Genomic DNA, 23820 nt, shown 5'->3' with positions numbered 1-23820 from the left:
GGCTTTGTAAGCTTAGTGAGGCCTGGAACGCAGAACGTCGGTTGTGATTGGTTGTTGGCTGTAGAACTTCCATGACGTCAGCTTCCTGACTACACCGAAGTGGGGAGCAAGTAATAAGGAGAGTTGGTGGTGGCGGCGGCTCTGTATGGTGAGCGCCGCTGGGGGTGGGCAGTAGTCAGTGATTTACCGCAGCTGCAGTTGTTGAGAAGGATTTACCTTATTTCACTCGGATTTGTTTACAGCCCCTCCAGGATAAGAGAGCCGGCTCGGTAAGTGTGAGGGGTCCTAGTTCTTCGTGTGTGTATGTGTGTATATATATATATATATATATATATATATATATATATATATATATATATTACACTACACTACACTTGTGGTTTAGTCTTTGTTCACACCTGATTTGGGGTTTCCATATTCCTTCTCCTTCGGGCCCCTCGGCATATCCCATATAATGCGTTGTGCTGCGCTGTTTAGTCTGGGATTTGGAGCCGGATCTGCACACTGATTTAGCCCGCAGAACAATCAAGATCACCGCACAGAATTTCTGATGCGTTTCCGTGCGGTTCTGGGCTCGCGTGTGGCCCACGTATTATACAGTAAATATGCATGAAACATGTTAAATCCTCATAGCCTATGAAGGTGCATATTTTGCGCCAAAATAGGGCATACTGCGTTTTTTTTTTTTTGTTAGGAACTGAGAAAAACATGAATGTGAGCGTCCTGATAGAGATGAATGGGTATATAGCAGTGCATATTACATGTGCGTAATATGTGGGCCAAATACACCCATGTGAATAGTGTTAAGAATTGGCATGTCGCTTCTTAACGTGAATTTATGCAGAACTGCGTCATACGTGAATTGTGTCTGTCCACGTGTGGATACACAGCTCAGCTGCAGGTTTAGACCACTCTCATACATCCGTTTTTTTTGCCGTGGTGTATTGAACGCTGCGCTAATCGTAGTATAGCGCTCCCATTGATTTTAGTGGGGCCTCACAAACCTGCGCAACGATCGCTGTCTGCTCTATTTGGCTGCGATTAACGCACCTCATCGCAATGATGGGATGCGCTAAAACCCGCTGTTGGGGGCAGTAAGCTGCATCCGAAAATGGCGGTAAAATTGTAGCAAAACGGTGCGATCTAAAACACGGCGGTTTGCCGACAGCACGTGTGAGAGGGACCTTAGAGACGAAATCCATGTATCTTCAATTGTTACTATATTTCCGCATGGGGATTTGTTGCTGTGGACCTCTTGAGTTGCTTAGATGAGCGCTGCACTACTCGGGCAGGTGTAGTGCAGTGTGCCCCACTCGGGCAGGTGTAGTGCAGTGTGCCCCACTCGGGCAGGTGTAATGCAGTGTGCCCCACTCGGGCAGGTGTAATGCAGTGTGCCCCACTCGGGCAGGTGTAATGCAGTGTGCCCCACTCGGGCAGGTGTAATGCAGTGTGCCCCACTCGGGCAGGTGTAATGCAGTGTGCCCCACTCGGGCAGGTGTAATGCAGTGTGCCCCACTCGGGCAGGTGTAATGCAGTGTGCCCCACTCGGGCAGGTGTAATGCAGTGCACTACATGTCAGTAGTCTGCTGACAGGCAGCCTATGGTTCTGCTGGAGACATGGCCAAACAGGCTTCCGGAGATGGCGGACCGCTTGCTATTGTTAACTGGGGCATGTCAGGGATGAAGCGTGTAAGCCGTCTGAGACGCTCGGCCTTACGGTCCAGCTGTGAATGGGTGACTGTAATGGTGCGACTATCTGCATATGAGCACCCCACAGCTGTTCCAGCACCTGTTACTCCTTGCTATTACACAGGAGCGATAGTCTGTCAGACAATGGGGACGGAGCTAGACGGAGATCTCTTCGGCCGCCTGCCTCCACTCACTGCCAACAAGACAGTTGCTTATAGAGTGTAGTAGGCGTTTAAAAAAAACAAACCTGCACTGCGCATGTCCGACGGCGAACCGCGCCGACCATCCGCAGTACAGAACAGAAGAAGAAATCACGGGTACACGCAGCTGTCGGCCAGGCACAGGGTCGGATTCCGCAGCGTTTTTACCATCCCCCGTGTGAGAGTGGCCTTGGGCTGACATCTCACAGGTGTATTTGCGTGCGCAAAATTTAGGCGCACTACGCAGAGCATAGAAGCCATTGATTCCAATACAATAAGTTCCTTCACGTGTGTATTTTTCCTGCATGTTTTGGTCATGAAAAAAAAAATGCAGCGTGATCTATATTCCTGCGCACCAGCGGTCCCCATAGAAGTCAATAGGGGCGCACAAATGTGCGCACAATACACTAAAAGTGCGAGTCGCTGCGTAATGCCGATGGCAGAAGAACACATCTGTTACTCAAATGAATTGGCCATTTAAATCCGTGCATCTTTGTTTGCTGCGCACAAGTGAAGGTGCTTTGTGGGTGCAACAATTACAGTAAAATACGCCAGTGCGTGCGCAAAAAACGTATTTGTTCATTTCGCTTAAAATCACTGCATGCGGCTGTGCTCAAATACGTGTACGCCGGCCGTAGACCTGATTTATGTTGGGCAAGTAGGCGGGCAAGTTAGTAAAAGCTGCTGTCCTAATCTTCAGTGTTGTCTTGTAGACGCCCCGTTCCGTTCACATACTGTAGTCCTGTTACATACGGCGTGCGATATTAATCTAGTGTCTGTGACCGACCTCATGTTAGATTGACACCGTGCGCTAACGCTCTGCGGGCAGCTGCAGAACGTCTTCCACACTGACAGCACTAAAGAACATCTATACGATGGGAAATAACTCACTTTGGTTAAATCTCACCTTGTGGACGGAAGCAAAGGGATTAGTACCATTCTGTATTGTAAGGGGCGAAAGCTTTACAAATGCACTGGACTCATTTTGGAAAAATGCTCCTAATATGTTACAAGAACCTTTGTGGGCAAATGGGGCGGATATGCAAATACTGGTGGTGGAGTCAGCGGGGAAGAGGCTGTAAAGGCTTTTTTGCCCATTCTGGTGACACAAGCCATGAAAGCTCCTATTTAAATGGGTTTCCTCACTAATGTCTTTTATCCGCAGGTTAGGAGATAAATATATATTTGCTGGGGTCCCCAGTGATCCTGACACCTGGGCACCCCATCTGAATAGAGCAGTAGTGCGCATCATACAACTAGGTGGACACTTCTGGATTATTCACTAGGCATCTAATAATAGCCCTTCAGCTAGTTTATTACACCACTGCATGTTTATTGTATTTCACTCCTGAAAAAATCTTAAGCCCCATTTACACGCGACGATTATCTCTCAAAATTCATTCAAACGGTGTAAATGCGATCATCTTTAGCTTTTCAGCTGAACGATGATTTTTAGTTTAGCATAAAAGCCATCGTTTTGGCCAGCCAGCTGATAGCAGGGACTGCACACTATGATTCTCCGAGGGAGTGCTGATAACCTTTTCAGCTGCTGTCCCAGGGGGAACAATGGAGCTGTATGCAGATAACAGACTACCCGCTGTTATATGCATACAGCAGAGGGAGCTTCATTTAAATGCAAATGAAGCTAATAAGCTACTAATGGGCATTGGTAAATGGGGCTTTAGGACCAATGTCCATGGGCAGATCTGATTTGCGGGACACCTGCACGGAAGATACGCAAATCAAGCCACCCATAGGGATACATGGGCGTCCGCGAATGAAATAAAGTATGCAGATTTGATTTGTGGACCTTTTGGTCCAGAAAAAGAATATCGCAGCATGCTCCATTTCAGTGCATATCCTGCACGGACGGCTTCCATTGAAGTCAATGGAAGCCATCCAATCCGCGGCCCGTCCGCAATTAAATTGCAGATGGTCTGCGGATTCCGCAGGATAGCCAGAGTTAAACACATCCCCAGACCTGGACAGCTCGCAGAAGACCCGGACAGGTAACCGCAGCGTCCTCTGCTGCGGGCAGGATCGCATTCCGCTGTGGGCTCCCGCATGCGGAATCCTATCCGCCTCGGGACATGAGGCTTATGGGACAGATCTGGAGAGGATGACCCGTTCTGCTGGGAGGTTCACCAGCGCAGTTATTGTAACCTGTTAAACTATGTAATTGGATGAACAAATCTAGTTTGTGTGACTCTACAGTAATATTCTGAGTGCATTTGTTCTCTTCTCCTCCTCTTTGTCTAGATGGATAGAAGTGGAACATCGCCGCTGTCAGCGAATGACTATCTGCTGCGAGGCAGTGTGTCGTCTTCAGGCGTACGATGTAGGTATATAATATGTATATTGCAGCTTCTTCAATCATTTGATTTACTTTGAAAGAAAAACCTCCAAGGTTCCTAACAGACGCCGCAGCGCTGCGGGCACTTGGGACGCCACTTCTGTGCATTACATGTATTTTTGTAAATACAGCACATCTGCAACACGTTTTATTCGTTTAGCTTTGCATGTATTCTCTCACAGTACAGACCCGCATGGGCTGCCTGCTCAGTATGTAGCCCCTCTTCTGCTAATCTTATTTGATTCCACTTGAAGACGTTTCATGGAAAAAAACAGTAGTTTATGTTGCTGTATTCTGCACTCCTTTTATTTATTTTCCATTGACGTGCGAACAGGAAGGCTTGTTTTATTGCAGGATGAATCTTGAGGTAAATGATTAACTCTTATCATTTTTATGGAAATGGGAAATAAAAACCATTCTGCTGTTGTGCGTTACCTCATCTACTGTACACTTAAGCCCTTTTCACTGCAGCCCTATTTTTTTCTTTTTTTTGTAGTTTTTTTTTCTCCCCCCCCCCCCCCCCCCCCCCCTAGCATTTTTATCTTGTAGGGCAGTATGATTATATAGTATAAATATATATTATTTATATAGGGTTGTTTTTTTTTTTCTTCTTTTTTAATAGTGTACTACTTAAACCATAGAAAGAAAATTGCATTTGACCCTCATAACTTTTTTTTTTTTTTTTTAAGCTTTCCATCGGTGGCGCTGTTTGAAAGCCTGTTTTTTGTGGTGCAACCTTTCTAGTTTTTTTTTACTGGTGGGCTGTTGGTATACATCAGGGTTTTTGATCATCAAATATTTTCTTCTGGACAATAATTTTTATTAAACGTTTCTTTCTTTAAAGAACAAGAGTCAAAACAATTTTAAAGAAAATGGCATCGTCCTGTCCATCGTAACGGTAATACACAAGAATAGACACAAGGCTAGGAGGGATATCTAACACTAGAGAAAAGGGAGAGAGGATTCAAAAAAAAAGCGGAGTTCAGCATGACTACTACACTGTAGTCGTTATAACAGAAATAACGGTATCAATATCGACACTTGTAGCACAATTTGTAATGTATAAGGCATTAGAACTTGAAAGGGAAAAGGCCAGCGGCAGCCAAGAAGGAAGAGGATAGTGGTGGCAGAAAGTTGGTGTATGGGGGGGGGGGGGGGGTCTCACTAAAGAAATAAGGGAAAGTTGAAAATTAGATAGAAATAAAAGGAAAAGTAATAGCCCTATTAAGGATTGAATAGGTAACTGTGGGTAGGCATATTGAATCCACAGGAGCCAGGTCTTCACAAATGTAGCATTAGATTCCAGGCGAATACTGGTAAGCATCTTATGTGCACAGATATTATCTAAGCTGGATTTAACTTCATGAAGGGAAACTGCACCTTTCTTCCAAGCTGATGAGATTGGTCACTTGGCAGCTAGAAGAAATAGTGTGAACAGTTAACCCCTTTAGTGGCACGCCCAGAAAATCTTCAGGGCTTGCTGCACTGACCTGCAGTTAAACCCCGGAAGATTTCCGTGGACAGCTCTAGTGCTGAAAAGCTGGCCAGGACACAAAGTTATTGTGCCACTCTACAAGTTTGCTACCTCGAATTATCTGAGGAAAATCTCCGGGGCTTGCTGCGCTGAAATTGTCATAATAAACCTGCCGCTGAAGGGCTTAAAGGATACCAATTTTTTTATTATTATTTTAGGCGATAACTTGGAAAGGTGTATTTTTTTTTATTTATTTTTTTAACTTTAATATTCTAAATTTTCTAATTAAAAGTGAGAAAAATTGTATGATCGCCTGTACAATGCACTGCAATACTTCGGTATTGCAGTATATAGTAATTCTGCAGGTATTCTATTAAGCCATGCTGCAGGACTGTGGATTAAAAGTGTAAGCTGTTGGCAAATTCGTGATTTTTGCTGTGGGAAGAGTCTGTTAGTTGATCGTTTTCCCTTTCAGTAGTAGTATTACATGGCAGCTATTCAGATGATCGTGTAATATATAATACACCAGGTCAGAGCAGGAAGTCTTGAGTAGCAGTCTGCTCATCACTTTCATGGACAGGTGTTGTCCTGATGAGACATGAAAGATGATAGTTAAGAAAAAGATTCCTCCCGCTCCCACCCTTCCCCTTTCCCCGTGCCATCTTACTGCAGTGTCCCACTTCTGGTGAATCAGCAGGACAGAGTTGGGGCTCATTCACACGACCGTGATTTTGGCATGCATTACGGCTGCGTGACACGCGGCGAATGGAGTCAATGAAAGTAAATGGATTTTCATTGATCCATTCACATTAGTGTGTCGATACACACGAGAAATAGATTGCAGCATGCTCTTTCCCTGTGTAGCATGCAGCCTGAGCCCTATACTTTTCTATGAGTAACGTATGCAACTCTGTTCATACGCAGTACATTGTTTATGGGTGGCGATACTGCGTGCAGGAGATACATGGTCACGCACAGCGAACTCGCTGCCATACGCGGTCTCTGCCGTCTCACACAGACCAGTGAAATGCTGCAGGTTTTACGGATATGGTTACGTGAATGGGCCCTTATTGTGAGCAGGAACTGTGCATACGTTTGTTTTATAACTATCACATATATGACACCTGGCAAAGTAACTTTTTATTGGGCAGAGAGTAATCTTTGGTCCCAGCTACTTGAGTAAATTGTTCATTAGGGCTCCTGCTCGGGGGCTGATATTTGCTGCGGAATCCGCGGCTATGGGAAATCGAGTTAGTTTTTTTTCCTGCACACTTGGGGAAACCAACTGAAGTTTCCGCAAGCAGAAAAAAAATCGCAGCATGCTCCATTTCTTTTCCACGGATTCCGCGCTGACTGCTTCCATTGAAGTCAACGAAGCCGTCCAATCCGCCGACCTTCTGCAATTGACATTGCGGAAAGGCCGCGGATTCCGCATCATCGCTAGGTGATGACTCGGGAAAAGCAGCTGTTTAAAAACAAAACCGTCAGTAATGCGCATGGCAGGTGGTTCGCCGTGAGGGCCATCCGCGGTATAGATGAAAACGAAAGTGACAAAGGTACGCGCGGACACCGCTGCTGCCGTTATTCCTAAATGTGGTTGAAGTATTTTGCAAAATACAGCACAGCTATTGAATAATGCCTGATTGCGCCTGCCATTGTCCACTGACACATTTCTGTTGCATTCCATGTATGTTGGAAGTTAAACTTTGTCTCAAGATATTCGTATACTGCCTCTAAATAGAAGGCGGGGGGGTTATGAATGTTTACTAATGGGCAGTAAATATTATATCTGCATTGTAAATTGTCAACAATTGTTGTATATTCAAAGTAATAAGTGTTGCTGGCGTCTTCTGCTCTTTTTCTCTCCCTAGCCGTGGATGTGATTGTGTACCTGATAAATGACACCGCCATCCCGCTCACAGTGGATGGCCTTTCCGCCACAACAGCGCATGAGGTACACAGGAAAGTTCTTGAAGTTCTCCATCTCCCTGACATTGCTCAGGAAGTGTTTTCTCTGTGGCTCATTTCTCCATTTTTAGGTAAAGATCTTCAAAACCTTAATAGCAGCTTACAAAACTAAACCTATCCCAATAATTGTTTCATCTTTTTTTCTTTTTCTCAGAGGTTCAACTCAAACCCAAACACCATCCCTACAAAGTCTGCAGACAGTGGCATGATCTTCTGGCACGTTTCACAAACTGCACACTAGAGGATGTCCAGCTTGGTAAATTATGATTTGACAATATTGGCGTTTACGTTTTTTCTTTTTTTTTTGTTTGTTTTCCCATGTTGCTTTTTTCAGAAATGTAACAGATTATAATGTAATACAATGCAGCCGCCTGAACCAAGCCCAACGCAGTATTTATAATCGGATCTGTCATACTTTGCTGACCTCGGGCGGAAAGTATCATTGTTTAGCTAATAGAGCTTAACAAAGATTCCTAGTTGTGTCTGTTAGATTCATGAAGAAGGCTGTGCCCCAACCCCGTCACCTCTGATTGATGGCTGTCTCGTATACATGCAGATACACAGCTGACGTCGCTGGTGAGAGCGGTGGACGAACGCTCTATTTATGAATGTGGCGAACTTGTAACCGAGTCGGCTGCCTTCTTTTTTAGTCTCTATTAGCCTATTTGGACTAGTAGTGTAGTGTCCATAGTATGATGTCCTTTAGCAGCATAGTATAACGGATACAATTTAAAGGGAACCGGTCACTAGCTCCATGCTGCCCGAACCACAGACTGTATGAAGTCTGGACAGGTGCCCAAATCACAGGCGGGTATGTTTTTTGTTTTTTTTTTGGTTTGTTTTCTAAATTGCTACCGTTTTTCAAAAAATTCCTTTTTAAAAAAAAAAAAAAGCATACGGGAACAGAAAGAAGAGTCATAGTGTGGCTACCCATCTGGATCAGCTAGACTGATGTTTGTGTATAGGACGGGACCTGGCAATGTAGCCAATCTGGACGGTAGAAGCCTGCCACATGACAAGTCTCCCTATTGCCGGCTGCCTTTTATGTTTTTTTTTTGGGGGGGGGGGGGGGGGGGTTCTTGCATATGACAGCGTTTTAGAAAAAAACGTATCTCTCTGTCCTGTGGGTCAGGCAACCTGACATTACTGACACTGATGACAGCATTGCATCCTCTTCAGTGTTTACATCTGAGTACGATTCTGTGAGTGCTCAGACTTCTGTATTCATGTTTATAGCGGCCATTCTGAGGACTGCGCGCTTGTCCCATTCACTGCAATGAAACAAGCCAGTAGTGCTCAAAACGGATGCTTGTTAACAAGAAAAGTGTTCTGAGCACTTACAGAATCGTGCTGTGATGTCAGCATTGAAGAGGCTGCAGATCTTGTGCTGTGGCGCCTTCGATCAGTTGATGATGTGGGACCTCATGCATGACTAATGTTGTCATTTTTGATTGATATATTTTGGAACATCATAAAACCAATAAATAGTTTGTTAAACAAAAAAGAGCAACCAGAACTTACAGAAGCATGAAGCTGAATAATTGCGCAACTCAGAGCTTGTCAAGGATAACGTCAGTCACATAAGAAGCCCGAGCATTAGTCACCCACTTAAAAGTGAATGTTACTGTGACACACTAACAATGTAGCAGATGTAATTTATCCGAATTACATCGTCTCAAAATGTGATGACTCTAAATATTTACAGCCCCTGTTGTTATCCCCTTAACCATTAACGTTAATTAATATTGTGCTGTCTGTTTCTTATCTCAGATGAACCTACACTCCAATTTCGCAGAAACATTTTCTTTCCCAAAAGTAGAGAGTTTCAGGTGAGTTCAAAACCTTATTTGTCATTAAAAAAAATCTTTTTTTTTTCTCCTGAGCTGAAACCATTCTTTGCAGCATTGTTGATACATTTATAAAATATGAGCAACATGCAGCCCCGGTCACCTCACTGCAAGCCGGCCAATTCTTCTTGTTCCGGGGACGAAGCATTAATTCAAAGCATTCTCCTTCCTGCAGGGCTATATACACTATGTCACTAGTGACGTAACATTCAGAACATAGCAGGGAGTGCCGAGCTATTGCAGAGACTGTCAGGGTAAAATTCTAAGTACAGCACCAATCAGACCCACCCCACTTGCCCCGCTGCCGGCGGAAAGAAGAAAACACCACACGGAGGTCTGGTATAGTTTCTCACACGGGGACATGACTGCGCTGCGCGCTTTATTACAGATTACATGAGATCTTATACCCTTTGGTCTCATAACTAGGAATGGGTGATGGGCTCATTGGCTAAAATTCACAGCATAACCATATATGGGAAGTCCGGATTTCCGGCCTGAGACAGTGAAAGTTCAGATGCATAGTTGAACGGTCTTCATCTAGATATAGCGCTTCTGGGAAAACGGCCAAGTACGCGGCCTTGTGTCTGGTTCTTCTTTGCTGCACATTTTGTCTTCGCCTGGCAAGGCCTTTGGAATATCTGATGTAAGGCGACATATAAGTTTTTCTCATTTTAGCTTTGAATAGAACTTGCATACAGGTATAAAAGCATAAAAAAACATATGGCAATATATACATATACCCTCACAAGACTACACAGGTTACATAGCCATCACATCCTAGGGTGTCAAACGGTGTCTACACATAGGTGCTTCCATGACATTGGGATACGAACCAAACCTCCAACAGGTGTTCCATTGACCTCTCAAAGGCTATCATGGTGCAGAGCAAGACTGCAGTGGAGGTCCTACCTCTTCAACAAGGATTCTCTTTGGTCTTCGACACAATGATGGCTGTAGATTGGTCTAAAGTCCACGTGGGTAACACTATGAAGAGGCCTTCACAAGGGAAGATCACGCAGGCAGTCCTACTCATAATGGCATATTATACAGCATATGGACCCCTCTAGTCTTCATTCCAGATTAACTAACAGCTCGGCGTTCTGTTGATTTTGATCATAGAATAAACAGTGTGGCCATTTCTCCAAACTGTCCCGGGAACTGTATCTCAGCACAACGCCAGATCGTATGTTGCTCACGCAACTGTGTACAGCCTGCATGGCTTAAACATGCTACCACGGCCTGCAGCCTCTCTGGACTTGTCTCCCATTGAGCACATCTGGGGCGTCCCTGTTCAGCAACTGCAAAGGGAGCTTACAGCAGCACACCTTGATGATCTGTGTGCCCAAGGGCATTCAGCATGTCAGAACATTTTGCAGACAACCATTTATTAACCTCATAACAGCATGCCAGTGCGTGTATTTGTGTGTGGAGCTCATACTCCATGCTGAATTAATCCACATGTTTTTAATATTTTTGTTTTCTTTTTTCCCCCTATCATTTGCATATCATTAACATATCTATCGATCCACTGATTTCCATAATTCCATGACTTTGCTTTCTTGGTGTTGCAACTTCAGTGTTGTGGAGTGTACTTTGCACAGTCATTCCAAATGGTGCACTGAGTCATGGGGGCGGTGCTGTACCTCTCCCTGCCTGCATCATCTAGAGTCTCCCTGTTTGTGTACAGGGAAAGCATTGTCACGCTCGATGATGCGGGTGTGGAGAGGCTGGCATGGCACTGCCCCCATGACTCGGAGCTCTGTTTTGGAATGAATGTCCAAAGTATGTTTATTTTGAAGTGCTGCATCACTTCGGAATAAGACCTATATGGGAGCACTCCACATACCTGCCCCGGGTCCATGCTGCCCTTGCTTTGGGCAACATGAATCTGGTGATGGGTTCCCTTTTAAAGATCCCTGTAAACAAATCTACAGTTCAACACCCATAGTCTGCTGTCCTCCCATACTGTACATGTGCCTTCTTACTATCTCAGCAAATTGTGGCTACAATGTGCATAGCTGTCTGAATGCTGCGGCCACTGGTGGCCAGAATCAAACTGGCTGATCAATGCTGTTTATGTAGCTACCATTCACTTCTATGGGAGTTACGTAAACTGCATAGAAGATCCAGTTTGGCTGTATCTGTAATTCCGGCCATCTTGGGCACTAGAGTCTAGTTAAGGAGCAGTGTTCAATATATTTGCTACCCACGTCTATCCGACGTTTACATGGCATATATGTCTAATATGTGAATACCCCCTTAGTGTGTGGGAAACCTATCGCACAGGAAACCACTTTATGACCTGTTTAACACCATGCCATAAATGCTAGCGGCACTCCCTGAGCCGCACTCTGAGGTCACTCTTAATGGTTAGAGCCACAAAGTCCACGTTCAGTTTGCATACAGGGTGTGTTTTCTTGTACCCTGTACATAAGTTCAGTGGGTGCTCCTCAGGCTTGTACAGAGTAGACCGGTTATAGGGGTAGCTTTATCAATATATGTACACTTCATTAGTTTTCCTGTGTAAATATAGTTTTTCAGGCCTAATGCTATACATCAAAGCTCCGTGCCATTTAACCCCTTGTGTGAATATGCGACTCGTTTATCATTTTATTTCTATTCGGATAAATAATGGAACACAATGATTAGTTTTATTAACTTGGCTTCAATATTTGTGCAGATTTCTGATGCGGGTGTATTGCGTCTGCTGTACGAAGAGGCAAAATACAATGTTCTGGAGGGCAGGTATCCATGTGATATAGAGGACTGTGAACTCTTGGGTGGTCTGTCTTGCTGTTTGGAGCTGGGGCCATACAGCCAAGAAAAACATACAGCCTCTATGCTAAGGTATGGTATTGTGTATGCTGCTTTATCCAGACCTGTGCTGCTATGTGTTAAAGAAATATATTGTATAGGTGCATTGTAATTGTTCAGTTATATACTTACATTTCAGACTCCGGTCATCGAATGTTTATGGGGCTTATGTTAGCCTCATCATTTATGTTATATATGTGCCTTGGAAATTTAGTTATACCGCTGTAACTGCTTAGTAACAAGAGCACAGATGTTTTCATAGCAACAGGGGGGAGAGGCTGTCTTTACAGGCAGCTCCCATTCACTTAGGCTGCAGGCTGACAGGTCTGCTGACACTGTGATAATGTTCTCCACAGTCTCTGTCCTTCCTGCTGTTACACTGTGCGGGTTGGTGTCTGTGCGCACATTACACACACGTTATGGCGGGCTTACAAACCATTTGGCCAGAATGTCTCTTAAGTACCTGATTGTACTGGGAAAGCAGAGGGATGCGCATTCAGATATGGCCTCCCTGCTGATTGGGCCAGAGAGAGTGCAATGCAGTGCAGCATGGGATGTCAGGACAGTGAACTACTGGCATAATGCTAGACTTGCTACATAACCCCTTCCTGAAAGTGGATTGCAAGCAGCAGAGCAATAGAAAAACGGGGAAGACCACCTAAAATTCAGAACTTTGCAGACATGAAACAGGGCACAAATAGAAAAAATGAGAGGGTAAGGAGAACCTGGTGTATTTTAGAAAACTTGTTGCAAACTCAGATACGCTTTAAGTGAAGACAGAAGTTTAGCTGATGGTCTCTATATCTAATTCCCTGGATTGTTACATGTACCATCGGGTCCTTTAAAAAGACATATGTAACAAAAATAGACAAGTGATACTAATAGGGAAAGTAGATTTCCACTTTTTGGACTGTTTAGTTTTTTTTTTGTTTTGTTTTTTAAAGGGAACCTGTCATCACCTTTTTGAGCCTCATAAACTACATTATGGAGCTCAAAGGTAAGGGAACAGGTAGTTTGTGGAGCTGTGGTTTCATACTCGCTGGGTGCCCCACTCCCGTGCTGTGTCTGCATGTGAGTTTGGCACGCACACAGCATGTCTCTTTTCAGTCGGCTCTGCGTGCGCACCGTCTAATAAAGATGAACGAGTGAGACAAACACACAGAACTGGCTTAAAAGAGCCAAACTTTGTGCGTGCTCCAACTTTGCGAGGTCACAGGGCAGGAATAGGGGCACTGTTCCCTAGACGCTCATTCCCTCACCTTTGAGCCCCATACTATAGTTTGTGGGGCTCAAAGATGATGACCGGTTCCCTTTTAAGTCAAATCTTACAGTAATATACAACATTGTGTATTATCTGTGTGTGTGTATGTATGTGTGTATATGTGTGTGTGTATATATGTGTATATATATATATATATATATATATATATATATATATATATATATATATATATATATATATATATATATATATATATATATATATATACATTTTTTTTTTTTTTTTTTAATTGTTAGGGACTGTGGTAATGTCTTCATGGGATGAGGGGTGGTTGGGTCAGCAACAACACAGCGGCTCACTCAGTCCATGTAAAAATCCAAATTACTTTATTTTCTTTAACCCGTTCTAATCCACTGTCTGACGTTTGAAGACATTCTGATTGAAGGCTGTACAGCTCCGATGTCGGCAGATGTCCAGCAGGGTATTCTTACTGTATATTACTGACCGCTCTGTTGTTCCGGGGGCCTCTCCAGTATGTCCCATACCGCAGTACAGGCCCTAGCCAGCAGGTGGCACCATTATATAATCGCAGAAAGAGAAAGTCCCCTAAGATACCCTGAATCCAAAATTAGATTGCAAAGGGTTAATATTCAGCAGTAGCAAGGAAATCTAGTGGAAACCCATCAGCCACTGGCAGCACTTACACTTCGTGCTATGAAAAATAATAAACGCTTGCCCGTCCAGGTGCTAACTAAACAGTAGATCCCTTACTACTAACACAGTGGCCTAGTGCCACTACATGTACCCAACAGGGTGTCAGTCTAGAGGTGGCCTTCCCTGTTAGACTCGTGGCTGTACCACAGCCTGGTCTCCCACAGATGTCAGACTTTCCTTCTCCTCTCAAGGAGTAGCTCCAACTCTCTGAGCCTGGCTTTGGCTTTCAGCAGCAGCGTTGCTCTGGCTTGTAGCTCTGCTCCAGCTTGCAGCCTAGGACTGACACTGTCTGGAGTTTTTAGCTCCTTCAGACACACCCATACAGCTGTCCCTGCTGATTAGCACACATTCAGTACACAAAAGGCCTGGTTACAGCCCCCTGCAGGCCATTCTGTGCCTAGCCTCGCCACAGGACACATTTTCTGCAGCTGTAAATCCATGACCAATCTGTGACTAAATCCACATGAGAATTTTTTGCAGACTTTACTGTAGATTTACCATGGACTTCACACGAAGTGTTAAACTGATGAAAATCCTTAGCATAAATTGACTTTCTAAAGATTTTAAATCTTCAACCAAACTGTGGTTTTAGGTGTCTCATCTCTACTCCACTGCTTGTGGTGACCTGTAATATGGAAACAGTTGAAATAGTTGTTTAACACAGTTTCCTTAACTCCCATAGAAGTGAATTGAAGTTTTGTCAATAGTGTAGCACAGCGCGTGATGTGGTTTCCACAAGTCAAATGTTACAGAAACAGTCTAGCAGCCTGTGCTACCTTATTTTCATAACTCCCATTTACTTCTACAGAAACGGCATAGTACAACCAATATGGCTGTTACTGTAACACCAGTTGCTGTGGCTCACAGACAAGTAGTCCCATCTCAGCCATGGCTAAGATGGAAATACCCCTTTAAGATATAGTACAAAGATAATAGATTTTACATTTGTTGATCATACAGCAATAGTAAAATATAGTTTAATTTCACTATTAGTATTCTGAAAGAGCATTGCAATGTGATGGTCCTTCACAGGATTGTTTGATTGTACGCATAAGGAAGTTAGAAGAGCAATCTTTGAATATGTTACATTTTGCTGCTCTTCTTGCAGGCCACAACTGGAGTCCTTTCTTCCTCCATATATATGTAAAAAGAGGATCGGTTTACTGAATGCATTTAGAAATAGAGGGAATCGGCAAATACATTTTGAAGAGACACTAGTGAATACGTACAAAGCGGCTACGGAAAACGTTACATCTGAAAACTGTGGGGTAATTAACTGCAAAGAGTATTTGAAGAAGTGCCATGAGCTTCCCTACTACGGGTACGTTTGGTCATAACGAGTCCGGTAGTCATTTAAGATTAAAATCCTACTTGCAAATTAAAGTTGCCTTTATTTTCGTTCTCAGATGTGCCTTTTTCCAAGGAGAAGTGGACAAGCCCTCTCAAGGTTTCCTCAACAGAAATGGCCGTAAAACCGTATCAGTAGCCATTAATATGGAAGGTGTGTCTGTCATAGACCGCAAGGAAAAGGTATTTTATATTCCATCACTTCAAGTGGAGTATAACCATTTATTGCTAGATATCTTACACAAATGTTGAACATAACAAAAGCATTTAATTTAAGTTCTAAAAAAAACTAATTTCTTTGTGATAGAAGCTCAAAAAAAAAAATTTAGGCCACTGGCCTTGGGCGCAGGTTGTGCTCAAGAGGCTTGGGCACAGCTTGTATCAGACAGCACATGAGCATCAGTCCGTGTGCTGTCTGTATTACATGGGCACAGCACATTGACATGCATTGGTGTGTCCCATTTCTTGTCCATGAAACAAACTGGAATAGGACATGCTGTGAGTTTCTTCACATTGACTTTTTTCCACGTGGACCGATAATGGGGTCTTTTGAAGTACTGAGCCAGAGGCCTTAAAGGGGTTGTCCCGCGGCAGAAATGTAAATTTTTTTTTTTCTCTTCCCAGTCCCCCTTCTAAAGCAAACATACTGCACTACCCGTGGAAAGCGTTTTTAAAGAGCATTTCTACTCGCCATTAGCTCGTTTCGTGAACTTATAAAAATTCTTCTTTCAAGATGGCTGCTGGTCCTTTCCCAAGGTGCACCGCAGTTTTCTCCCATGGTGCACCGCGGGTCTTCTCCCATGGTGCACCGTGGATGTTCTTCTCCAGTCTTGGGTTCCACTGCCGATTACAGCCACCTCATTGGCTGATCGGCACCACGTGACGGAGGCGGAGCTACAATGACGAGGGAGGGGCCAGGACGCCGCTCGTGAGCCCGGACACAGCCAGCAGAGGATTCTTATCTGCACAAGCGCTGACTGTTGCGGCGACCAGAGAAGAAGGCTTCAGTCGTCGCCATGGAGACGGGGACGCCAGCGCCGGAGGGGGTAAGTGTATAACTTCTGGTATGGCTCATATTTAATGCACGATGTATATTACAAAGTGCATTAATATGGCCATACAGAAGTGCTGAACCCCACTTGCTTTCGCGGGACAACCCCTTTAAAGTGACCCTACAGTTTCGGAACAAAATTCCATCCTGAGACCAAGGAGTGGAGAGTATTTTACCTGCTGATGTCCTTCTCTGCCAGTGTTCAATGTTTCCCTTAATCAGTTAATTCGGTATTCTGTTTTTAGCCATCCAAGATGGCCATACAATTTTCTAGCTACTTAATGCACACTGTGTTCTGCTGTCTGGCCAGCGCTGATCACATGAGCAGTGCTGGCTAATCAGAGAGCAGGAATAGCGCTCTAACACTAGCAATGCACTGCAGCGATGAGGTAGTCTGAAGATTACGTTGGTTTTTTAGAATAGTTGAAAATGGGATGTGGAACTAGTGAATCTGAGGGGCCTCAGCACAAAAGACCAACAGTGATAGAACTGCCCCCCACCCCCCCGGCCTGGGGACAAAATTTACTTGAAGTTTCTAAGCCCGATAGTAGAATCTGTAGTGACGCCATGACTTCACAAGAAATGTATCTGGTACCTTGTTATGCAAAGGAGGAACTGTTTTACCGTCTCATGTACCAGTTCTCTATGGCAACTCCAACAACTCAAATACAAATGTCCTGGAAACCCAGTGATATAACTGCACATTCTTACAGTAATGTCTGACAACCTGGATAATGCAGATGATGATATCAAACCCCAGCAATGGGATCATAAACACGGTGAATTCACATTACAGGGACCGTGATATGTCTTTGCCAGAGGTGTACTATAGTGATGTCCCTTCACATGGATAATACCCAAACTAAAGTAACCACATAGGAATAACCGTGGTAATCTTATAGTGCAGAGATAATAAAGACTATAAGTTGTTATTGCATTTGTCACAGTACAGTAATGTGATAACATAATGCTAGCCACCACATAACAACTTGGGTATGGACACCATGGACCACTACCATTCCTTCCATTTCGTGCTGCTGTTTAACAAAATCCTAAACAGAGCCTTGATAACACGTTTCTCCGAAAATAGGACCTACTCCTAAAATAAGCCCTAGCTACCCTGCATGGAAAAAAGCAATACTTACCTAGCAAGCGCCGTCCATGTCCCTTCAGCAGGTGTCCACAGTTCCGGCAGGCTTTCTTGCAGTTCTTGGCGCCTACAGATCGCTTGCTGGAAACAGGGTTTTTAAATCCTGCCTCTGGCTGAGCCACGTCGCTTGAGAACCAATCGGAGCAATCTCTTGCTGGAATCGGGGTTTTCAAATCCTGTTACCAGCAAGCGATGCTCTGTCTGAGCTGAGGATTGTACGGAAGCCTGCCGGAGCGCCAAGGATCGGTGAGAGGGACCCTGACACGTCTGCTAGGTGAGTATGACACCCCCTGAAAATAAGACCCTGTGCCTCTTTTGTGTCATTAATATGACAGGGTCTTCTTTTCAGGAAAACATGGTATATATTACAAAGGACATTTGCAATGAGGCTTGGACACGCCTCACTTGTAATAATTCTAATTTAATAATTCCTTTATTATCATTGGCTCGTGAAACTAAACGAGAGATGACCTCTTAGTTGTCAGGCAGAGTTCTGTCAGATTGATTGGCACTATGCCTCATGAGATTTCTGTAAAATGTCCTTCTAGTGGATAACAGGTGTTGATAATCTGGAGATTGTGTAGTCTGGCTCTCAAAGCACAGAAAGTATGGGGTGTTCTGACCAAGCAATTTTATACTAGATGTGATATCTGCAAAGTTCTCATAAAGGAAGATGCCAAAATATAATATGACAAGCTGAAACATAGATATAATTTACAAACTAGAGTGGTGTTTTTTGTCTTGCAGCATGTACTTCTAAGTTTAAAGTTTTCAGAGCTGTCCTGGGATCACACCTATCCAGATGAGGAAGAACACATTCTGTGGCTTGAATTTGACGGAGACAGTGAAGGAACACCAGTAAACAAATTACTGAAAATTTATTCTAAGCAGGTATTAATCATTGACATTTGTGTAATATCTATGTGGGTTTATATGTGGATTTGTTTTTTCTTTTTTTTTAGTCATTTGCAGATTTACTTTGCACGCTTTCACAGATCTTATATACTGCCTGAGGGTGGATTCAGACGAACGTATATCGGCTGGGTTTTCACGCCAAGCAGATATACGATGCTCTCATCTGCAGGGGGGGGAGAATGGAAGAGCCAGGAGCAGTGCTCTGAGCTCCCGCCCCCTCTCTGCCTCCTCTCCACCCCCTCCCCGCCCCTCTGCACTATTTGCAATGAAAGGAGGCGGCGGGGCTAAGTTCTAAGAATTAGCCCCGCCCCTGTCCCACCTCTCCTCATTGCAAATAGTGCAAAGGGGCGGAGAGAAGGCAGAGAGGGGGCGGGAGCTCAGAGCACTGCTCCTGGCTCTTCCAGCCCCCCACCCACCCGCAGAGAGAGACGACTTATATCAGCTGGGCATGAAAACCCAGCTGATATACGTTTGTCTGAATCCAGCCTAAATGCCATAAGTATGCTAGGTAAGAGGAAGAGCTTAGTTTTTGGTTGTTATAGTGACATTGTAGGTGGGACTAACTACAAGGTTTTGGTATCTTTATATATGGAGTGTAGAGTGAGGATTCTTATGGGACACAAATTTGTTTGTTTTGTTTAGTATAAAGTAATTATGTACTAATTAAATATATGCGGCGCTTGGACCTGAGCTTTAAACATACTCCATTGTAATTATAAGGCATAGCTTTAAACTTCCTGCAATCTAGCAGGTCAGTTGCTCAGCTGTCAAAGGCAGCTGAGGACCCTGAGGAGAAGACAGAATCTGTTTAACGCTTCTCTTTTTCAGCCCACATGGAGCTTAAAGATCGCTATGTAGTAAATAGAAGTAGTGGTTAGGAGTTTTTGAGAGCGGTGCACGGTCCAAGGGCCCGCATACTACCATCATCAGGCCTTGCGGTATCGTTGCACTCGTTCTATGCCAAGCTACGGCAGCCTTGCTGAACCAAGAACCAAATACGAATTAAATTTCATTCGTGAATCAACTCATCCACTTCTGGCATTGGTCCAGGATTCTCTTTTGAGAGACTCGTTATACCCATGAGTTGCTTGACCGCAGTTTTGGTCATTAGCCTTGTACCATTGTTGGTTGGCACCAACGTATACTAATTTCGTGTATAGGTGCCTTCCTCTCGCTATATGAGCCATTCACTCATATGGGGCTTTTTTTCTCCTAGCATCTTTTATTACTAGCTCAACATAGAGCTGTTCTTGTACATGTATGTTTGTCTATGTCGCGTTGTGTCAATGAGGCACCTTGAGGTTTTAAAATATTGTTTATTAAAAGCTACGTTTTAGGAATACATTCAGTGAATATTTGTAATCAGAGACAAGACAAATTTAAAGCTCAAAATGCGAAACAAAATCCTGCAATTTATTTTAGCATTAATGTGCTAACTTTAAAGATGAAGAACTAGAAAAGAAATTTAATGTTTCGCATATATTACTCCTAGGAAAGTAACATTTAATAAATCTTCAGTAAAAAAAAGTAACACACATTAAACCACCACAGAACACTCCGGTAATTTAATACAGATGGGGATAACACAGGATATGGTATAATTTGCTGACTGGTCGTGGTCCAACTGCAGGAGCCCTCACCTATCTCAAAAAGGTCAGTTCCAGTGCATCCCAACATGTGGAATCGTCTGAGATAGCTGAGCACTCGAACTCGGTCGGTGCTTCCATTGAAGTGAAAGGAGGAGGGGTGCTTATGCACAGCATCATTTGCCCAAACTTCAGGAAACACCAGAGCTGGTGTTAGGCATCTGTGTAGGCCCCAGCAGTCGAACCCCAACCATTCAGCAAGTTATTCCCTATACTGTTAATGGTGATAACTTGCTGAGATGGGAATGGCCATTTTTTTTATTATTGGTACTTTTGTATAAATGAACATCAAAATATATTAATGTCCAGTACTATTTCCCCAAAAATAAGACCCTGTCTTTTATATTAATTTTTGCCTAAAAAGAGGCACAGGGTCTTTTTTTTTTTTTTTTTCGGGGGATGTCTTATCATGTTACCTAGCAGGCGCCGTCCGGGTCCCTCCCGCTCGTCTCTGCAGTCCCGGCAGGCTTCCTTGCAGATCGCTTGTTGATCAGTTCATCGAGCGCCGCAGTGATTGGCTGATCCGCAGCACTCGAGAATCAATGACAGCCAATTAATGCAGTAAATAAATATATAATTATCTGTTGTTCCAATATATATTTTAATCTTTGTCCATTGAAGCAGTTGACTAAACTATATAACGCTAGTTTTCTTTTACAGGCTGAGCTGATGAGTGGCTTGATTGAGTATTGCATAGAGCTCAGTCAAGGCGTTGACTTGCCATCTCCAGATACGATTCCTGGGAATTCACAAGTTTCTGAGAAACGCAGCAAGCTCCGCAGACAAGAAAGTGTCTTGTGTAACCGCATTAAAAATCTCACTACAATAGATTATGTTGATGACGGTAAGTCAGAAGGTGGCAGGAAAGAAACCTCATAAGGTAGTGAGTCTCAATTTTGAAGCCACGCTCCTTACAGATTATCCGGAAATTGCTTCATTTCCCTAATATATTCAAGTTGCAGAAGTGTTTCAGAAGCAGAGTGGCAGAATGTTACTGACTTGGCAGTTGAAGGTTTGCAAATCGGGCACCTACTGCCTTCTGACAGACTGACTAGTGTAGTGGTTGCCAACCATTTTTAGCACTGGGGACCCCTGGAAACAAGTTTTCTCTTAGGAAACTCCTACCAAGGTCTAGGTATGGTAAAAATGTTTCTGCCATGGATTGCCTCTAATCCATAGAAAATCCAACAAATAACACTGAAAATCTGGATGATTATATATGGGTTTTGCTGCAGGGTTTAAGTTTTACTATAAGGGCTCATTCATACGAGCGCTGTCTGTGCGCAGTATAGGCGTGTGAAAAGATCGCGCCTATACTGCACTAAACCTCGGCTGAATTCCAGCCATTTGAATCAGCCCCTTCACGTGATCCGAGGTGCATGTTTTCCAGCTCCCATAGGAGTCTATAAAGGATGCACCAAAGATAGGTCAGGTCCTATCTTTTCTAGCACCACGGACCTTAGATGTGATCTTGAAGTCACATGTCCTATCTCTGTTAGGTGCGTCGATTTAGCGCTTCTAAAATTGATTCCTCTATAGGAAACCATTGGTTCTTATAAAAGCGCTTTCTGTGCGCGCCTCCAATGCACACAAACGGCACTCGTGTGAATGAGGCCTAAAGGAAATACTTTCAATGATGTACAAAACCTAGACCGTTAGTAGTGTAGAGTTGGGATGTGAGCGCCTGTGGAGCAAGAAACTTCAGAACACTGGTTGCTTATGCAAAGGGAAAAGTTCTGGGAGACTCTTGTAGTAGAAGATTGTGTTCGTGAAAAGTTTCACACATAGATTTGCAACTTGATCATACAATTTAACCCCTTAACGACTGCCCATACATCTCTTGATGACAGCCATTAGGGGGGCTTTTGCCTGCAGCACTGTCTTTTGTTTTTTGTTTTTTGACTATGGAAAAAAAAAAAAAATCACGTGGTGAAACTAGGCAAAATTTAGCTATCTCGCCTTAAAAAAAAAAAAAAAGGAATATAAAGTGATCAAATCATCGCATAGATTAACCAATGGTACCATTTTAAAAAGTATCCTGAGGGAAATATCCTTCCACAGCACCATTGACGAAAACAGAAAATACTAGGGGTCTTCGAACGTAGCGATTTACAAAAAAAATACATCTTTTTCAAATGGTATGAAAAAGTTGCAAAACAGAAAAAAACTGTATACATTTGATGTTGACATAATCGTACCAGCCTGCAGAAGTAAACATTTATGTTGAATGGTGAATTCCGTTAAAAAAAGGACAGAATTGCAGATTTTGTTAATCTTGCCTCTAGAAAAAAAAATGGAATAAAAAGCAATCAAAATGTAATGTTCCCAAAAATTGGATAAATGAAGACTATAGTTCGTCTCAGAAAAAAGCAAGACCCCATACAGCTCAGTCGATGGGAAAAATAGAAATTGTTATGGCTCTTGAAAACAGCGACAGAAAAGCAAATCTGTTTTTTAAAAATTGTTTAGTGTACAAAAATAGCAAAACCTAAAATAACGGTAAAAACTTGGTGCGGCCAGAATCGCGCTGACCTAGAGAATGTTGTCACATTATTTATTTTCAACACAATGCCGTTAAATCGAAATCCAAAAAACAAATGGCAGAATTTATTTTATTCTCCACAATCCCACAAAATATAGTTGTGGAAAATGCATCTATGTTTTCATACCTGAGGCGTCTGCATGTCGGCTCGCCACTAGGTGGAGCTGTGGTTCAGTGGTGAACGTTGTAAAAATTCTACTTCTGCCATTATGATACAAATCTTGACTTCACTTTCCTTTCAGGCACTGAAATTAAACGTGTGAAACCGAAAAGAGCTTCATCGTTTTTCACTCGTCAGTCGACTCATGGCTACGCTTCTGTGCAGCCTTCGGAGACACTCGGGCAGAGCTGACCATTGCATCAGTAGATTGCAAAGCCAAAGACCAAATGGACTTGTAAAGCACTGAACCTTTAATATGCACTGTATGGACCAAGCCAAAAACGACGACCTCTTACAAACGTGCCTAATAACTTCACTGCTGTGTCTATAGGGATGGACGCTCTGCTGCCAGGATGTAGCACTTACTCTGGAAAGTTAATAGTTCATCTTCTTCTGTACTGTAGAAAGTGCCTTCATTGTTGCAAAGCAGGAAAGATCTCTCCTCTGACCAAGCTGTATTATGGAACTAAAGTTGTCTTTACAGAAATTATTTCCTGGAACAGGAAGGAATTTAATATGTCTGTATGTGAGAATGTAGAGGTCAATATATCCTACATTAAACCTATATATTTGGCCTATGCATTGAGGTATTTGAGTGATCTGGTGCATTAATTACTTTCTACTATGTATAAATAACCTAATATTCACTATTCTGAAATGTAACTGCAGTTGTACACTTGCGCCTTTATATAAAAACATGCTGAAATAAAGTGCTGTTTGCTGTCACA

The 23820-nt window shown here is 43.3% G+C and overlaps 1 protein-coding gene across 1 annotated transcript; it reads left to right on the top strand.

Moving 5' to 3' along the window:
- Window positions 1-78: 78 nt before the first annotated feature.
- Window positions 79-23820, top strand: FRMD8 (FERM domain containing 8). The gene is made up of 11 exons (XM_066582963.1): window positions 79-269; window positions 4149-4227; window positions 7588-7755; window positions 7839-7940; window positions 9455-9513; window positions 12212-12378; window positions 15390-15602; window positions 15688-15811; window positions 18577-18720; window positions 21051-21234; window positions 23175-23820. The coding sequence occupies exons 2-11, from the start codon at window positions 4149-4151 to the stop codon at window positions 23282-23284; spliced, it is 1350 nt and encodes a 449-aa protein (XP_066439060.1). The 5' UTR covers window positions 79-269; the 3' UTR covers window positions 23285-23820.

This window comes from Eleutherodactylus coqui, chromosome 11 (genome assembly GCF_035609145.1).
Source record: "Eleutherodactylus coqui strain aEleCoq1 chromosome 11, aEleCoq1.hap1, whole genome shotgun sequence".
NCBI classification, from domain to species: Eukaryota; Metazoa; Chordata; class Amphibia; order Anura; family Eleutherodactylidae; genus Eleutherodactylus; species Eleutherodactylus coqui.
Note: the sequence above shows the minus strand (reverse complement) of the source record. Positions and strands in the feature narration are given on the sequence as shown.

What these genes read in the sequence shown, in the direction of transcription:
- FRMD8 (XM_066582963.1), top strand. Translation starts at nt 4,149, where the DNA reads ATGGATAGAAGTGGAACATCGCCGCTGTCAGCGAATGACTATCTGCTG. An exon ending in ACTAGAGGATGTCCAGCTTG is followed by an intron (nt 7,941 to 9,454) that starts GTAAATTATGAT and finishes TTCTTATCTCAG; the next exon opens with ATGAACCTACACTCCAATTT. An exon ending in AATAGATTATGTTGATGACG is followed by an intron (nt 21,235 to 23,174) that starts GTAAGTCAGAAG and finishes CTTTCCTTTCAG; the next exon opens with GCACTGAAATTAAACGTGTG.